The sequence below is a fragment of the Phyllobates terribilis genome, unplaced genomic scaffold (genome assembly GCF_046119375.1).
Source record: "Phyllobates terribilis strain yellow unplaced genomic scaffold, ASM4611937v1 Scaffold_7__3_contigs__length_470593459, whole genome shotgun sequence".
NCBI classification, from domain to species: Eukaryota; Metazoa; Chordata; class Amphibia; order Anura; family Dendrobatidae; genus Phyllobates; species Phyllobates terribilis.
Window position 1 is genome coordinate 234,349,626 of NW_027362767.1, and position 19,245 is coordinate 234,368,870.

The 19,245-nt window shown below is 46.5% G+C and overlaps 1 protein-coding gene across 2 annotated transcripts in view; it reads right to left on the minus strand.

Moving 5' to 3' along the window:
- PDZD4 (PDZ domain containing 4) overlaps positions 1–18,508 on the minus strand; it is a 168,712-nt gene extending 150,204 nt beyond the window's left edge. For both annotated transcript variants that reach the window (XM_073639822.1, XM_073639821.1), the window contains exon 1: positions 17,879–18,508. In XM_073639822.1, coding sequence (XP_073495923.1) covers positions 17,879–17,938 — 60 coding nt within the window. In that variant the 5' untranslated portion in view covers positions 17,939–18,508. The remainder of the gene's footprint in view (positions 1–17,878) is intronic.
- Positions 18,509–19,245: the final 737 nt, after the last annotated feature.

Here is a 19,245-nt window from a genome sequence, read left to right on the forward strand (position 1 = left end):
TCCGTAGAACCCTTGCCTCCATCTTCCCCGGAGGAAAGTAACGGCTCTAAGGAAACAATGGAGGACTGGTGTCAGCAACTACATTTGGGTACTGACTCCACTCCCTCACACCAGAGACAGGGAGTCTATCGGGTGGTTCAAGAGTACGAGAGAGTGTTTAGTAAACACCCGTTAGACTTCGGGCGAGTCAAGGGGGTAGAACACCGCATCCCCACGGGAGACCATCTTCCCATAAAAGAGAGGTATCGACCCGTACCCCCTGCACACTACCAACACGCCAAGGGGATGCTTAGGGACATGAAGGAGGCTGGGGTGATCAGGGATAGCTGTAGCCCCTGGGCAGCTCCACTAGTCTTAGTCAAAAAGAAAGACAACACCATGAGGATGTGTGTAGATTACCGGAAAATCAACCGTATCACACACAAGGATGCGTACCCCTTACCAAGGATAGAGGAGTCTTTGGCTGCTTTAAGATATGCTAACTTCTTCTCTACCTTGGATCTCACTAGTGGGTACTGGCAGGTTCCTGTAGCAGAGGCGGACCGGGAGAAGACCGCATTCACCACCCCGATGGGACTTAGCGAGTTTACCTGCATGCCGTTCGGACTCTGTAACGCACCAGGAACCTTCCAACGATTAATGGAGTGCTGTCTGGGCCACAAAAACTTCGAGACGGTCCTGTTGTACCTGGACGATGTCATCGTATATTCCAAGACTTATGAGGACCACCTGAAACACCTGGCGGAAGTGTTCGAAGCTCTGGCAAACTACGGCCTAAAGGTAAAACCCTCCAAGTGTCACCTCCTAAAACCAAAGGTGCAGTACCTGGGACACGTGGTGAGCGCTGACGGAGTGGCTCCCGACCCTGATAAGATCACCGCAATTAAGGAATGGCCAAGTCCCTCCAGTGTAAAGGAAGTGCGGCAGTTCCTCGGGTTGGTAGGCTATTACCGCAGATTCATCCCCGGTTTCACCAAAAAGGCAGCTCCTATGCAGGACCTCCTGATAGGCCAGTCCCGGAAGGCCAAGAACCAGAAGCCGCCCTTCAAATGGGAGAAGTTAGAAGAAGAGTCCTTCCGCCAGCTGAAGATGGCCCTCACGGGGGATGAAATCCTGGCGTACCCTGATTACAGCCAGCCCTTTATCCTCTACACCGACGCAAGTAACATCGGGCTAGGAGCCGTACTGTCCCAGATCCAGCAGGGGAAAGAACGGGTAATCGCTTACCCCAGTCGAAAACTGCGACCCACCGAAAGAAACCCTGAGAATTACAGCTCATTTAAGCTAGAGTTCCTGGCAGTGGTGTGGGCAGTCACCGAACGCTTTAAGCACTACCTCGCTTCTTCCCGGTTCACCGTGTACACGGATAACAACCCGTTGACACACCTGGACACGGCAAGACTCGGTGCCTTAGAGCAGAGATGGATGGCCCGTCTGTCCAACTACGAGTTCACAATCAAATACCGGGCAGGACGCTCCAATACCAACGCGGACGCCCTGTCCAGGATGCCAAACCTACCGGACGTAGGAGAAGATTCAGAGGGACTGGAAGAAGTCGAACTCCCCGCATTCCACCGTCATGGGACTATCCAGTATTCCCATCGGGTAAGGAGTAAGCAAGCCGCTACGTTTAACCCCTTGCCTCACTACAACTGGGAGGAAACGCAAGACAGTGACCCTGCCGTCCGACTGGTGAAGGAGATGCTGACTCGGCCAGAGGCTCGCCTTGACCCAGACGCTCCGGAGGAAGCCAAACAACTGTGGGCTGAGAAGAGTCGACTGTTCCTTTACAAGGGGAAGTTGTGCCGCAGAATGGTTAACTCCCGGACGCATGAACTAATCTGGCAAGTAGTGGTGCCACGAAGAGACGCAGCCATGGTGATGGAGGCATACCACGACGGGGCTGGACACTTCGGATGGAAGAAGCTGGAGTTCCTGCTGCGCGGGCGGTTCCACTGGGTAGGCATGAGGGGAACCATCGAGAGGTGGTGCAGAGACTGTGGCCCGTGCAACCTAAGAAGGAAGGACCGTGCCAGCCAGAAGACCCCCCTTCAGTCCATCGTCACCAAGCAGCCGTTGGAACTGGTAGCCTTGGATCATGTAAAACTGACCCCAAGCAGAAGTGGCTACGTCTACGCGTTAACCATTGTGGATCATTACTCCCGGTTCTTGGTTGTCGTCCCCGTTAAGGACTTAACAGCTCAAACGGCAGCTAGAGCCTTCCAGCAGCACTTCTGCCGTCCACACGGGTACCCGGACCAAGTGCTGACGGATCAGGGACCTGCCTTTGAAGCGGAGGTCTTCCAGGAATTCTGCAATCTGTATGGCTGCCGGAAGATAAGGACGACACCCTATCATCCGCAAACTAATGGACTTTGTGAGAAAATGAACCAGGTAGTAATGGATCTTCTGAAAACGTTGCCCCTGGAAGAACGCAGTCTGTGGCCTGAGAAGCTGCCCGACCTGGTGGACCTATACAACTACATCCCTGTAGGTTCCACCAACTGTACCCCGGCTTACCTAATGAGGGCAAGGCCTGGTAAGCTACCTGTTGACCTGGAGATGGGAGTCCTGACACCCGAGGACACTTCACCGGAAGCAGACTGGGACACAGAGAGGCAGCAGCAGTACCGAAAAGTACAGGAGAGCGTGGAGCGAAGTCTCTGTCTCGCTAGGGAAAGACAAGAGAAAACTTACAACCGGTATGCTCCCGCTGTTCCCCTGGTACCCAGAGAGCAGGTCTTGAAGAGAAAGAGACGGCTCCACAAGTTGGACGACCAGTGGGAGAAGGACCCGTACACCGTACTGCCCTCAAGCCACGACAACCCGAAGGTTTGTACCATCAGTAAAGACGGAGGGGAAACCACAGCCATTGTATCCCGGGATCACCTGAAGAAGTGTCCCGAACAGCTACGGAACCCAGAAGGAGAGCAAGAAGACCCTCGACCCGTAGAGGAAAGGGAAGATATGGTTAGTACTGTGCTCGGAGACTTCCCTCGGTCCTGGACTCAAGTCAATGGTGCAGTTGTGGTACCCGTCCTCACGTTCCTCCAACCAGCATCCCAAGTGCCTACGGAGCAACAGGTAGAGCTGGAAGAGCAGCCGGTCCAGGAGGCAGCAGACTCCACACCAGCAGAACAGGAGGATCAACCCTCTGCTCATAGTGAGCCTGCCGTACCCCTAGTGAGCCAAAGAGCCCGAAGACAGCTGCCCAGTTTACCCTTGACAGCTCCTACACCCTGTAGTTCAGGGCCAGACAGTCAGCTCCGTAGGTCCACTAGGGCCACTAGAGGCCAGTTACCCGCTCGTTGGAGGATTTGAAGTGTTTAAATTGTTTTATTTGGGGTCACCTGTCTGTTACTTGTAAATAATTATGTGTTTCTAGTTATTTTTAGGAGTCCTTGGTGGATTTACCGGGAATCCTTGTACAATTTGTTGGAGCGTAACCTAGGAATGGACTAAAGACTGTTAAGGACTCGGGGCAGGACAGACCCCTAACTGGTTACGTCTCCCTGTTTTGGTGAAATGGACACCTTGCTTTTCTTCAAAATTGCACCCGGTTGCGGACACGCCGTAACCATCTTTATGTGTTTTTCTTATTGTATTATAATTGGTTATACCTTGTTATGTTTTTCTAAAAAAAAAAAAACATGTTTAGTCCCGGAGTACTAAATTTCACTAGGGGGGGAATGTGGCACCCCAGGGGTCTGGTTTCCACGGTAACAGCAATGTTATGTCTGAGAGCAGGTGGGAGGTCTCTTGGTCAGGGATCCTATGCATGCCACACCTCCTGCCCAGTCCTGGGAGGGGAAGAACTTCCCCTATATAAAGCTAGGGCTGAGGCAGGGTTAGTGAGTAGAGAAGAAGTAGAGACAGAGAAGAGAAGCAGATATAGGAAAAGAACATCAGGAGCTCTGTGGGAGCAGTGCTATAAGGAGTCAGGGGCTGGCAGCTGCAGAGCTCGCCCTGACTGAGAAGCTATCACCGGACCCGGAGTCCGAGGCTGTGGGGACTAATCTTTACCCAGCAGCAGAAACCGCCCGGCAGGGGATTTCAGGTCCTCTGGCCAAGAAACCCGAAGGCACGGTCACACGCGTGGGACCAGCACCGCCGTCGTGGAGCGGACGCCACAAGAAGGCCCCGAGTCACCGGCCATACGGGTGAGCACCACACGGTACACTCAGGGACGTGGGCTACTTTTACCTGCCTCTAGCAAGGTAGCCAGAAGAGTACAATTAGTTGGGGAGGCCTACAACTCCGCCTGGCCAGGGGAAATCCCATCTGCTCAAAGACTGACCAGGCCCCAATCGCTAGCCAGTACTCCGGGAGGGTCAATCTTTATCACCAGTAAAGACCCTGAACTACACCGCATCGTCTCTGAGTGATTCCTGCTTCCCCCATCAGCCACGTCGGCTGCCCTGAGGCCATACCCCTCCCGTTGGGGGTGATACTATCACGCTGCACAATCCTACCACCGGCCTCAGCGGTCTGCCCTGCAGCGGCAGCTCCTTCGCTGCATTCAATGGGTGGCGTAGTCGTCCAACATCTACCGCTAATACATCGCCGCTCAGTTTGACTCCCTGGGCACGGACCGGGTCACCACCACGATACTACAACCCTCAATAGATCCGGCTCCGGGTAAGCTCCCGTGCGCGCGATGCCGTGCGACGAAGGCCCAGGGGCGCGTCACAGTCACTCTGGATCCAACTGTAGAAGGTCATTGCGCTTGGCTCTGCAGGTACCTTCTTGAGCTTTTCATCTCTGTAGTGTAGTGATATCACTCTCCTTCTAGGACCTAGCAGTGACCTCCACCTTTTGCTGCTAATTGACACACCCTTGCTGGATGTTTAAATACCTTCAGTCTCTCCAGAGAGTCACTGGTGATAGCTCTATTTTCCTCTGTCCAGGCTTGAAGTACTAGTAGTCAGCTAGTGTCTTCCTGGAGTTCCCTTGGAGGATAGTTGGAGTGATCTCTCTGGTGTCTTCTCAAGCTAAGCGTTTCCCTTGTCTGTTTACCTGTTTGTCTTTAGTTGCAGTGGGGGCTGACTAGTGCTCACCCCTTCCCCTCCCTACCTAGGGCCTAGCTCTAGGGACAGATAGGGATTAAGTATCCTGCTCGGCGATAGGTGGGAACCTATTTAGGGACGTTAGGGGGAGCCAGGGCGTTGTCAGATCTGCCTAGGAGGTCTCCACTCCCCCTTTCCCTAGTGTTTGGGCTTCCTCCCCCTCTTCCCGTTGTTGTGCACTTAGTCTTTCCCTCACGTTGCGTGACACAACCAATAAATCAATGTCGAACCCCTTAATAAACCTTGCAACAAGACCATGGTAAATGTCAAGCTGGAAGCTTATCAGCTTACAGCCTGTTTTGGCGTGTTTGCCCCTCATTAGCATAGAGCACAGCTTGGCTGGCAACTCTACACTGATGAGGGGCAAACATCCTGAAACAATCTATCTGTTGAGCTTGTGACTTGCCATTTACCCAGGTCATGTTTCAAGGCTCATTATAGGGTCAGGCATGATAGGGCTGTTCCCTCTGCTAGATGGTACTTGCAAAATAGTTTCTTTCATTCTGCGAGAGGAATCATTTTCAGACTTTTCTCCCATTGAGCATTGCCTGTCAGACTCCATACTCAGCTGCTCTCTTTCTAAGAAGATCCAATACTTCTCTTTCATTGTCAGTCAGCATGTTATAAGATGTATTTAGAAGACACTGCAAAGCAATACAGTTCTTTAGGTAAGTTGATTTACATGATGTCTTTAAATTATAATGAACTTTAGACTTGTATATTAACGAAAATATGGTTTCAAAAACGATGAATGATTGTGAAGATTTGGCAGTGATTCAACCTACATGGAGAAATGATGATGTCTTGCGTACACTCCATTTGCAATCTAGTAAGGACAAAAATAATGAAACCATGTCTATCTATCACACTCCCAGCCCTGTGTGATACAAGCAGAGCGCTGTTACTGATCATCAACAGATACATAGATGGATAGATAGTAAGATAGATAATAGATAGATAGACAGATACATAGATAGATAGATAGATAGTCAGTCTATCCATCCTTCAATTCTACAACATACTAAGTTTCAACACAATGCAAAAAATAACAACAAAGTCAAAATACCCCAATGGTTAATGCATGGTGCAAATGAATGATATTTGCTGTACGGATTTGGCAGAGGCAGCTCTTGAACACGGCAGGAGATTGCTGGCATGAAAAAATGTCTTTAAGACCATCCAAGCTTAAGCTCAGATGGGTTGATGAAATGACATGACCCCGTTGGCTTCTAAAAGTGGATGTGCATTATTATTTGTAAGTAATTGAGTGATTCAAAACCCTAACCATGACATACAAAGCCATCCACAACCTGTCTCCTCCATATATCTGTGACCTAGTCTCCCAGTACATACCTGCACGCAACCTCTGATCCTCACAAGATCTCCTTCTCTACTCCCCTCTTATCTCCTCTTCCCACAATCGTATACAAGATTTCTCCCGAGCTTCCCCCCTACTCTGGAACTCTCTACCCCAACACCTCAGACTCTCGCCTACCATGGAAACCTTCAAAAGAAACCTGAAGATCGACCTCTTCCGACAACCTGCAGTAGCCCTCGCTCCACCACATTACTGCATGACCTCCTCTACCCTCACCTACTGTATCCTCACCCATCCCTTGTAGACTGTGAGCCCTCGCGGGCAGGGTCCTCGCTCCTCCTGTACCAGTCGCTGACTTGTATTGCTCAAGATTATTGTAAGTGTTTTTGCTATGTATTCCCCTTTTCACATGTAAAGCACCATGGAATAAATGGCGCTATAATAACAATAATGCTGTCGTTTCAATAAGCTGTACTCACATTACCTGCTCCATCACTGGCACTCCACCACAGCTCCTGGTGATTGTTTACCAGCGTCACAACTACAGAACATGTGACTGCTGCAACCAATTACTGAGCTCCGAAACTGCCACCTGCACTAACATCAGCACAAAAATTGTGCGCTGTGAGATTCATGGCATTGGTTTCCATGGCTGAGCAGCTGCATGCAGCCATACATCACCAAGCACAATGCCAAGCATCGGATGGAGTAGTGTAAAGCCGTCACCATTGGACTCTGAAGCAGTGCAAATGTGGCCTGTGGAGAAACAGATCGCGCTGCTCTGCTGTCTGATGGAGGGGTCTGGATTTGGTGAATGCCAGAAGAACGTTACCCCCCCATCTGCATTGTGCCCGGATGTACAGTGTGGTAGAGGAGGGATAAGGATATAGGTTATTTTTCAGGGGTCGTCTAGGCTCCTTAATTCCATTAAAGGGAAATTTTAATGCTTCAACATTCAAGACATTGTGGAATATTGTACGTGTTCAATGTTTTGGTAACAATTTGGAGAAGACCCTTTTCTGTTCCCCATGACGGTGTCCCAGTGCACAAGGTCCATATAGACACGGTTAGGGAAGCTTGGTGTGGAAGAATAGAGCCCTGACCTTTTATCCAATGTCAGTGTCCAACCACCCCACAAAATTCTCATTTCCACCTCCGAAATCATATAGAAAACCTTCCCGAAAGAATGGAAGCTGTTATAGCACCAAAGAGGAGGGTGAGGGAGGGTGGGGGCAGCTGCTTATTAATAGCTATGGATTCAGAAGGGGTTGTCATAAAATCTATAGGTGTAACGTGTAGGCTTCCCAATACTTTTGCCAGTAATATAGATGCAACAATATATCATATATAGTGTAGTTTGACTTTCATCCACCAATATTTTTGTTTGGTGCTATGGAAACTGCAAAACTCCCAAAAAAGAAGATGGAGGTTAGCGTGGAGTGTTACGTTGTTTCCATAACTCCCATTGACTAATACTGGAGTTACTTAAAGGGGTTATCTGTCACTTGGTTTATTTTTCTTATAGGGCTAAGAATTTATAAGCAGGTGGTTGCTAACTACCTGCCTGTTCTGCCCGGCGCCGATCTCTGAGCAGTCACGGACGGCTCCTGACGAAGATTCTGTGGCTTCCAGTGACGTCACATCGACAGAGCAGCTTCTCCTCTTCTGCTCTGGTCTGTCCACAGGGCATCAATGCCAATGTCACGTTAATTGACAACTGGCTCCCCGCTGCCAAACTGCGGGGAGCAGGCTATCATTCAGTATGACATCAGCAGTGACGCCCCATTGTCAGAGCAAACAAAAAGAGAAAGAGCTCCTCTGTTGACGTAGGAGGTCTGGAAGGAGCGTTCTGTGACCACCCCGAATTGGCAGAGATCAAGTCCTGGATGACCCCTTTAAACAATGTAGCTCAGCACACCTTCCTCTCCCCAATCCAGCAACCAGGCTATTCCAAATTTTGACCCCCAACTCAATGCCGAAAAAGACCTTTTTTTTCATGCTGAACGCAAACCTTAAATATGACACAAATACGCCCCATTAGTAACATTGTATCTGAGATATATTGTAGCTGCTGGAATAAGTAATTCTATTCTCACGTAGTGTTGCCATTCAATCGCTGACGTTGCTGTGGAGGATTGGGCCCCTCTTGAGTTGTCAGCCATGCTGATTGTGCTGTTATCTGTGCACGCTCTCCCCCCGTCACTCACTTTAATGCTCGCTCGCCCGCCATCAATGACAGCCGGTTATGTATAAGTGTTCTATCAGCATTTAACCCTGACTGTCACAACACTGCTTCAGGTGGGGGGAAGAGATTCTTCATAGAGTTGCATGCTTATATGCTGACATTTCCAGACCCCTGCTGCAACATTATACCCTCTATGCCCTTGTGAAGCCCCCATATCACTAACGCAAGCCATTGGGCTCCAGCTAGTCTTGTATGAAGACTACAGCAAGGCTGTTCTCCTATCTTACCTAAACCACCTTAAATGTTACAGAGGTGATCAGCCTGCAGGGAGTTTGCCGTAATAAAATTAGCTCACCTCTTAATTAAAGAATTGAGTTATTGTTTTACACTTAAAATAGCGCCAGCGGTGAGTCCTCGGCAGGGTGTTCGCGAGTTAACTCCTTCTTTCCCTTAGGATTTTGAGTTGTTGCTAAGCAAAAGATGTCGTGAACGGAGAGTTTCTGGAGCGGTGTGCGGCCGGCCCTATTGTTAGAGCATTTCAGCACTGCGGACAGCTCCCCGGGTGCAAGAATGGGATTTTCTCTAAGACGGAAGAACAAGCTATGGAAAAACTGCAAGCTTAGGGGGCCAAATTCTAAGATGATACACTGCAAAAGTCGATCCGAAATCCACACTATTCCGATTCTGTTCCATTTTCTGTTTTAGGAATAAAGCGCCGAATATACTCATAGTTATAAGAATAATATATGGATCTTTGCAGTCCAATAGCTCATAGAAATACATAATTCCACCTGCTTTGGAAGTAGAAGTGAACCCCCTTACCTCTTGGACCCCTGGTTGCATCAATGATATGTCCGCCCCTGGAAATGGGGTATATGGGTCTGGAATTCAACAAATCCGATTGTCTCCCACATTTGGAACTTTCAGACGTAACCTGAAAAGTCATCTCTTCCGGAAAACCTCCAGCCTGCAATAACCCCACTGCCACCTCAGCTGCTGCAACCCTCCCACCTACCTGTAGATTGTAGGCAGATCCTCTACCCCTCTATACCAATCTGTCAGTTTGTTTCAATAATTTTATATATTTTATATGCATGTAACCCTTTTCACATGCGCAGAACCCTGGAATTAATGGTGCTTTAAAAATAAATAATAATAATAATAATAATATATGTACATCCGTAATGCATGATTCAGTCTACACTGAAAGGTCAACGTTTTCCTTCCTGATCCCAAGTGTCGATCAACTGGATCAATATTCAGAAGCAGAATTTATGTTATGTTCTTCTAAAACAGCATCTAAGCCCATTAAAATACTTTTCCACCTAAAATCAAGCAATAGGTTCCTAATGTGTCTTCTCCAGTGAAGTCTTTGACTACTCTATACAGCCAATTCTTAGTTGTCCCAGTATTCTATTCATGATCCAGAAGGATCAGGATAAATAGTGATATAGATCTCTCCTAAACAGTCATATCAATGGTACATCCACAGTGCAAGTCTCCGGAAATAAGTCTAAAATAGCTCCTTAAAGGGACTTTGTCAGGAGTTTTTTGCTATGTAATCTAAGAGTAATATAATGTTGGGGCAGAGACCCTGATTCCAGCGATGTGTCACTTACTGGGTTGTGTGTTGTTGTTTCAAGAAAATCAGCGTTTTATCAGCAGGAGATTATCACTACAGGACTAGTGATTCTTAATCCAACCACGCCCCCCACCATTGATTGGCAGCATTCTGCTCAGTGCATACAGGAAGCATCCAATCAGTGGTGTGGGTGGGGCTATACAGAGCTCAGCATTCCAAGCTCTGCTAGATCTGCAGCAGAGAAAACGGTGATTGTATCAAAATGACAGCAAGCAGCCCAATAAGTGACACATCGCTGGAATCGGGATATCTGCCCCTACATCATGCTGATCTCAGATTACATAGCAAAAAGCTGGTGACAGATTCCCTTTAAGCGGAGAATGACAATAGATGGCCTTTTAGTTTGAAGACGCAGCCATTTGTGGTGAGATCCTGTGCAGGACTTCCTTCTTTGGAGGAAATGCCATGTTACCAAGATAAAAGGGTTTTTTTGGAATGGGTGTAAAGGTGGAAATTAACCCTTCACAGTCACTATAATAAGAGTCCATTTAAATTTTTGCAATGTATAAGGGCGAAGTTTAGAGAGTGTAAATAAACTGTATCCACCGATAAAAATATTTTCCTTTTTCTGAATTCTAGAACTCCGGAAGAGACACATCCGTTCCTACCCTTTGATGTGTGTATATGCAGTTTCTATGGTAGCAGTGCATGCAGAGCTTTATAATGAGGGAGATACCAGGCATCAGAGCATACAGATAAAATATATATATATATCCAGTATGAGGGAAGCAATATCAATAGAGCAGAGGTTATTTCTATAGTTCTTATCTATGTTTTTAGAAGGTCATGCTATGCGGTTGGCTTTATTAATTTCAAATACGGCTGGAATAGCTGAGCGAATCTTTACATATCTCTTTCTCCATTGATTCTCAGACCAAATTAGCTGCAAATCTCAAAGCTGGCAAATCGATTCTATCAGTTTTAATTGCCAGTTTTGGATTTCCAAATGAAGCAAAAGGCGTAAAATAGTTTCTACCAAGTCGATCTCAGTAACCTCTGGCTTCATTAAGTTCGCATTTTGTGTGACCGTTATAATTCATTCATTGAAATGTATCAGACTTCTGTAAATAAAAACGAAAAAAATTAAAGGGGTTTTCCCAAAATGAACACTTATTACCACCTATCCCCAGATCTTTGCAAGGGGTTGTAACTTACCTTAAAGCTTGTGGACCTCAATGCAAAATCTCCAACAGAACACCAAACTATCAAAGATCTTTAAAGGGGTTGTCCGGGACTTTAACGTCTGATCGGTGGGTGTGTGACATCAATGTCTGATCGGTGGGGATGTGACATCAATGTCTGATCGGTGGGGGTGTGACATCAACGTCTGATCGGTGGGGGTGTGACATCAATGTCTGATTGGTGGGGGTGTGACATCAATATCTGATCGGTGGGGGTGTGACATCAACGTCTGGGCGGTGGGGGTGTGACATCAATGCCTGATTGATGAGGGTGTGACATCATTTTCTGATCGGTGGGGGTGTGACCGCAATGTCTGGTCGGTGGAGGTGTGACATTAATGTCTGATTGTGGGGGTGAGACATCAAAGTCTGACAGGTGGGGATGTGACATCAATGTTTGATCGATAGGGTTGTGACACCAATGTGTGATCGTTGGGGGTGTGACATTAATGTCTGAACGCTAGGGGTGTGACATCAATGTCTGATCGGTGGGGGTGTGAAAGCAATGTCTGGTCGGTATTGGTGTGACATCAATGTCTGATTGGTGGGGGTGTGACACCAATGTGTGATCGGTGGGGGTGTAACATTAATGTCTGATCGGTAGGGGTGTGACATCAATGTCTAATCAGTGGGTGTGTGATATCAATGTCTGATCGGTGGGGGTGTGACATCAATGTCTGATCGGTGGGGGTGTGAAAGCAATGTCTGGTCGGTATTGGTGTGACATCAATGTCTGATTGGTGGGGGTGTGACACCAATGTGGGATCGGTGGGGGTGTAACATTAATGTCTGATCGGTAGGGGTGTGACATCAATGTCTAATCAGTGGGTGTGTGAAATCAACGTCTGATCGGTGGGGGTGTGACAGCAATCTCTGGTCGGTGGAGGTGTGACATCAATGTCTGATTGTGGGGGTGAGACATCAATGTCTGGGGATGTGACAGCTGGGGATGTGACATCAATGTTTGATCGGTAGGGGTGGGACAGCAATGTCTGGTTGGTATTGGTGTGACATCATTGTCTGAATGGTTGGGGTGTGACACCAATGTGTGATTGTTGGGGGTGTGGCATCAATGTCTAATCAGTGGGTGTGTGATATCAATGTCTGATCGGTGTGGGTGTGACATCAATGTCTAATCGTGGGGATGTGACATCAATGTCTGATCGGTGATCGGTGGGGGTGTGACATCAATGTCTGATCGTTGGGGGTGTGATATCAATGTCTGATCGGTGGGGGTGTGACATCAATGTCTGATCGTTGGGGGGTGTGATATCAATGTCTGATCGGTGGGGGTGTGACATCAATATCTGATCGTGGGGGTGTGACATCAATGCCTGATCGTGGGGGTTGTGACATCAATGTCTGATCCGTGGGGGTGTGACATCAATATCTGATCGTGGGGGTGTGACATCAATGCCTGATCGTGGGGGTTGTGACATCAATGTCTGATCCGTGGGGGTTGTGACATCAATGTCTGATCCGTGGGGGTGTGACATCAATGTCTGATCGGTGGGGGTGTGACATCAATGTCTGATCGGTGGGGGTGTGACACCAATGTCTGATCCGTGGGGGTGTGACATCAATGTCTGATCGGGGGGGTGTGACATCAATGTCTGATCGGTGGGGGTGTGACATCAATGTCTGATCGGTGGGGGTGTGACATCAACGTCTGATCGGTGGGGGTGTGACATCAATATCTGATCGGTGGGGGTGTGACATCAACATCTGATCAGTGGGGGTGTGACATCAATGTCTGATCGGTGGGAATGTGACATCAACGTCTGACCGGTGGGGGTGTGACATCAACATCTGATTGGTGGGGGTGTGACATCAATGTCTGATTGATGGGGGTGTGACATCTACATCTGATCGGTGTGGGTGTGACATCAACGTCTGGACAGTGGGGGTGTGACATCAATGTCTGATTGGTGGAGGTGTGACATCAATGTCTGATTGATGGGGGTGTGACATCTACATCTGATCGGTGTGGGTGTGACATCAACGTTTGGACAGTGGGGGTGTGACATCAATGTCTGATCGGTAGGGGTGTGACACCAATGTTTGATCGGTGGGGGTGTGACATCAATGTCTGATCGGTGGGGGTGTGACATCAATGTCTGATCGGTGGGGATGTGATATCAATGTCTGATCGGTAGGGGTGTGATACCAATGTGTGATCGGTGGGGGTGTGACATCAATGTCTGATCGGTGGGGGGGTGGCATCAATGTCTGATTGGTAGGTGTGTGATATCAATGTCTGATTGGTGAGGATGTGATATCAATGTCTGATCGGTGGGGATGTGACATCAATGTTTGATCGGTGGGGGTGTGACATTAATGTCTGATCGGTGAATGTGTGGCACCCTGTACCCCACTGATTGGCTGTTCACGGTGTCGGCTGGAACTGCTCAGTTATGGAGCTGCACAGCTCCTATGACCGAGTGGTCGTGGCCGGTTACAGCACAAATTCAAATCAATAGGGGTCGGATGTGCAGTACACGGCCGCGGATACTATTCTGTCAATGGAGCTCCGTAACTGAGCAGTTCCAGCTGATAGGCGGAGATGCTGTGTGTCGCACCCTAACTGATCAGACATTGATGACCTATCCTAAATATTAAAGTACTGGACAACCCCTTTAATAGTAATAGTCTTTTCCTATGGGGCAAAGGGACCTTTTGGGGCCCGCTAGTCTCCAGGGCACAGTTGCATTTGCAACCCTTGCACTGATTATAATTACTCCCCTGGCGAATGGCCCAAACATTGGGGCCACTAGTGATTATGAGAATGGGGGACCCTGTTAGAATAGAGTGCAAGTGCTCAACCGCTGCTTTATTCATTTTGTAAGGGGACTGATAGAGAAAATGAATGCATGCACTACCTGCCGGGACTGGAGGACTCCCATACTCATGATTGCTTGTGTTCTCAGTGGTCTGAATCTCCGTGATCAGGAACATATTACTTTTGGATTTTGGCACAACCCATATAAAAGATGTTGTAAGAGGGTCTCCCTCTCGGGTAGCTGCTAAGTAAAATGGGCTCCAGCTTTGACAAATCCAGCCTTGATTTACCCTTTCCTTGGAAGGAGTTTTCAGAAGCTGATCATTTCTTAGAAGAATTTTTGTAGACAAGTCCCATATTCATAGCTATGCAAAGCCATTCATACCAGTCAAACCTAAGACCCATCAGTGCCCGGTTGGGTTGATATGAGTCACTTTGCATCATCACAGTTCTGGGATGCATTAACAAAAGCATAGATTCTAGATCACGTGAAGTAATTATCCCCCTCTACTCCTCTTTGGTCAGACCTCATCTGGAATACTGCGTCCAGTTCTGGGAGCCACATTTTAAAAAAGACATCGACAAACTGGAGCAAGTTCGGAGAAGAGCTACCATGATGGTAACCAGTCTGCAAACGATGTCCTACGAGGAACAGTTAGAGGATCTGGGAATGTTTAGCTTGCAAAAGAGAAGACTGAGAGGAGACTTAATAGCTGTCTACAAATATCTGAAGGGCTGTCACAGTGTAGAGGGATCATCCTTATTCTCATTTGCACAAGGAAAGACTAGAAGCAATGGGATGGAACTCAAAAGATACAGATTAGATATTAGAGAAAACTTTTTGTCAGTGAGGATGATCAATGAGTGGAACAGGCGGCCACGAGAGGTGGTGAGTTCTCCTTCAATGGAAGTCTTCAAACAGAGGCTGGACAGACATCTGTCTGAGATGGTTTAGTGACTCCTGCATTGAGCCGGGGGTTGGACATGAGGACCCTGGAGATCCCCTCCAACTCTAACATTCTAGGATTCTAGGATTTTTTTTCCTACATGGATCATTGCCTTTAAAAAAAATAACGTCTCCATACATAACTGGGTCTCTCCAATGAGAGCTGCACGCTCGTAGCACAGGCTTTGGCACGTTCTCTATTGCCGTCCCTCGGCAGAGTATCTTTCTACCTGTGGTAGGTATTACATAGGTAATTCACGTCATGGATTTCCAACCAAGTGGCGGCAAACGAGAAATGCTAAAACCAGCAGTTCCTGATTGCCGCCTGCTAGGAAGCAAAACATTGCCTTCACCTTCCTTGTGTGGCTACCGATATAGAGGACGCGATGCTCTCCTGGTGTCGGACGCCTGTCTACTATAGATGTAGCAGAGCTGTTTATGCCAGTTGGAACAGTCCTTTATCACGATGGTCCACGATGGGATCGTTTATTGGATTGTACGGTGTGTTGTAGCTCGCAGACCCTTTGCACCCTGGTCGGACGCCCCGATGATAACGGCACGGGTTGGCTCCTTACCAATGATAATACAAGTGCGTGACTTGATAAGGCGAAATCACAGTTGTCATAGCAGCAGCGCGCAAGAAACGACAGCGATGGACGGGTACTTCAGGCTTAGGTTATATCGGGGACATATACTAGATGCAATAAATACACCAGGATGGACCATAGATGTACAGCATGTCATTATACATTCATCATAATACCCGGCATTATTGTCAGTCAGGAATGGTCACCGCACTCCATCATCTCCGGCTCCCGCTCATCTTCCTCACACGTTGTCTGGATCTAGCTTTCTATTCCAGTCACACAGCGCTCCGGGACCCGGATCACAAGATTCATTATTATGGGCTGTAGCCGGCAGAATCTCAGGGAAGATTTAAGGAGGCTTTAAATGGATAATAAAACCCTCGTCTCACTGCCAGAAAAACCTCACAAGCAGCCGCAAAGCCATGACGACAAGACGAAGAGGAAGAAGAGGAGCAAAAACAAAGGGAATCCGCAAAGTGACAGCACAACAAAGTACAAAGATAGAGAGATAGATAATAGATAGATAGATAATAGATAGATAGATAATAGATAGATAGATAGATAGATAAATAATAGATAGATAGATAATAGATAGATAGATAATAGATAGATAATAGATAGATAGATAATAGATAGATAATAGATAGATAATAGATAGATAGATATAATATATAGATAGATAGATAGATAATAGATAGATAGATAATATATAGATAATAGATAGATAGATAGATAGATAATAGATAGATAGATATAATATATAGATAGATAGATAATAGATAATAGATAGATAGATAATATATAGATAGATATTAGATAGATAATAGATAGATAGATAGATAATTGATAGATAATAGATGATAGATAATAGATAGATAGATAATAGATAATAGAAAGATAGATGATAGATAATAGATAGATAATAGATGATAGATAGATAATAGATAGATGATAGATAATAGATAGATGATAGATAGATAATAGATAGAAAATATATATATAATAGATAGATAATAGATATGAGATGATAGATAGATATGAGATGATAGATAATAGATAGATAGATAGATAGATAATAGGTAGATAATAGATAGATAGATAATAAATAGATAGATAATAAATAGATATGAGATAGATAGATAGATGATAGATAGATGATAGATAGATGATAGATAGATAGATAGATAGATAATAGATAGATAGATGATAGATAGATAATAGATAGATAGATAGATAGATAGATAGATAGATAGATAGATAGATAGATGATAGATAAATACCGGGGTAACATCCTCAATAACAGAAGGTATTATTACAGATTCCATTCCACCCACAAAATTAATTAAGTGGTAAATTTACCTCCTCCTTCATTTTTATAATTTTCACCCCCTTCTTGGCGCACTCAATAGCCACATTTTCCTGTCTCCCTCTACGTATAAGCCTACATACCGATAACCAACAATAAGCAGCTATATTATGGACTCCTGGTCGCCCCTGAGGATGCCTATGACTTTTCTATGCCACACGTGTAATATTTTCTATGGTGTTTATATATCTAGATAATATGATGTATATATATATGTATACTTCTATACGCAGCCCCACTGGTTTCACAAGGTGAGTGGTTCCGCGTGACACGTGAGTGTTTTTGTCGCACGTGTATGCATGCACGCCAGTGTGGGAATGTGTACACGTGTAGCGTGTGGACATATGATGACAGGTTAGGCTGCAGACATGATATACAGCGTATACTGCCCACATACACACAGGTTACAGCTCTCTACATGCATTGTTTGCATTTTCTCCCCATCTTTTACACATCATCCGATTCCGATACCAATGTCCGGCATGTCAGCCTTCACCATGCACCACATTGCCTTTATTTACTGCATCACGTAATGAGTGATCATTTGTAGATCCCCCTCTATTCTCCACACTGCGCCCCTCTTCACACCCCTCGCCGGCACCTGTATCACCCTAAGGCGTCCTTAATTTTTAGCTTTTAGTTTATTCCATTGTCTTTTACGCTATTACCTCCGCCATGCACTTTTCCGTCAGCCCTTCTGCACACCCTTTGCTTTCTGCTTCATCCGGCCCCATTTTCATGCCTTTAACCCAATAATCTTGGCTGCCATTAACCATTTAGATGCCCTGGTAAACTGAGCATTTCTTACCTGCAGCATCACTTTGTAATGCTCCTCTGGTTTCCGAACCACACACATGTTACATCCCATGTTAGCTTGAAGAGGGTGCAAGTCTGTGATGGAAGGGGGCTGGATACCCCCCAATCTTGTATGATCTCCAGTCAAAGATGTCTATTCAATTCCCTGTCTACTGGATCCGAATGTAATTGAGGGGGACCCAGATGAGAAGTGTAATATCCGTTAATTATCCATCCAAAGGGACCAGGTAATCCATGGCGGGCACAGACTGGCAGACAGGGGGGAGGTTTGACATTGGGAGGATAAGACCAATAGCTGCCCCCCTCATCTTCCAAAAAAGGGGTGCACCTTCTCCTCCCCTCCCCCCTATGAAGTAGTCTCTTCTCCAGGGCTGCCTTCCAATGCTACCCAAGAAAATGGGGTACCAGGACATAAATACCTGTGAAGAATAAGGTCCTTTTTCCAGATGCTATGGAGCTGGCGTACACGGAGTATGGCACATATACTAGATCTTCATGCCACCTCCAGGCACACACATAGGACTGTGAAGGCACCTGTGCTTAATGAGGCTGCTGCAGAACGCATACACATGCGTTCTCTCCTATGAGTATCTCCGAGCATCAGCATTGCTGGGAAGGAGGGAGGGAGAGAAGAAGAGGGAAGGAAGGGGGAGCGAGAGGGAGGGAGAGCGGGAAAGGTAGCTAATAAATATGGATGGTCTTTGGTGTAACACTCAGAGCCAATCTGTTAGACAGCCACGAAAACTGCTGAGAGTATTTCATCAGCAGCTCCGAGCAGTGGCCATGTAAGACATGGATGGAGGGGGTTCCAGGATGAAGGAATGTAAGACGCCGAGGTAAATAGATAGCCAAGGAGCAAAGGTGCAGTATAGATCCGTGGACAATAGAAGAAAAGAGAGCGTAGAAGCATAGTCAAAACATTCCTACAAATGGGAAAAAATTTAAAAATGTCATAAAGTCATTGATGCAAGGAAAAAGATTGGGTTCACTGCCCCATTCCTGTATCTAAACACCATGGCGGAAGTAGAGTGGACAATCGGTGCCCAACCTGGCATGTAGTGCCCAACCACCCACCCCCTGCAAAGTGCCCAGTCAAATGAATAATGGATCTGATGATTGTCCATGATTATCACATGCATCATGGTTTATTATATTATTCATATATATACATATATATATATATATATATATATATATATATATATATATATATGAGGGCGGCTGTATACCTGTGTACCCGAAACAGCTGTGCTATCCCCACCGTGTAAACTGATGTATATGGGACAGTGATGTGATTGATATGTCTGCGGCCAGGTTAGGAAAGTAGGGATAGAGACTGCATGAACGATGGATGGGGCA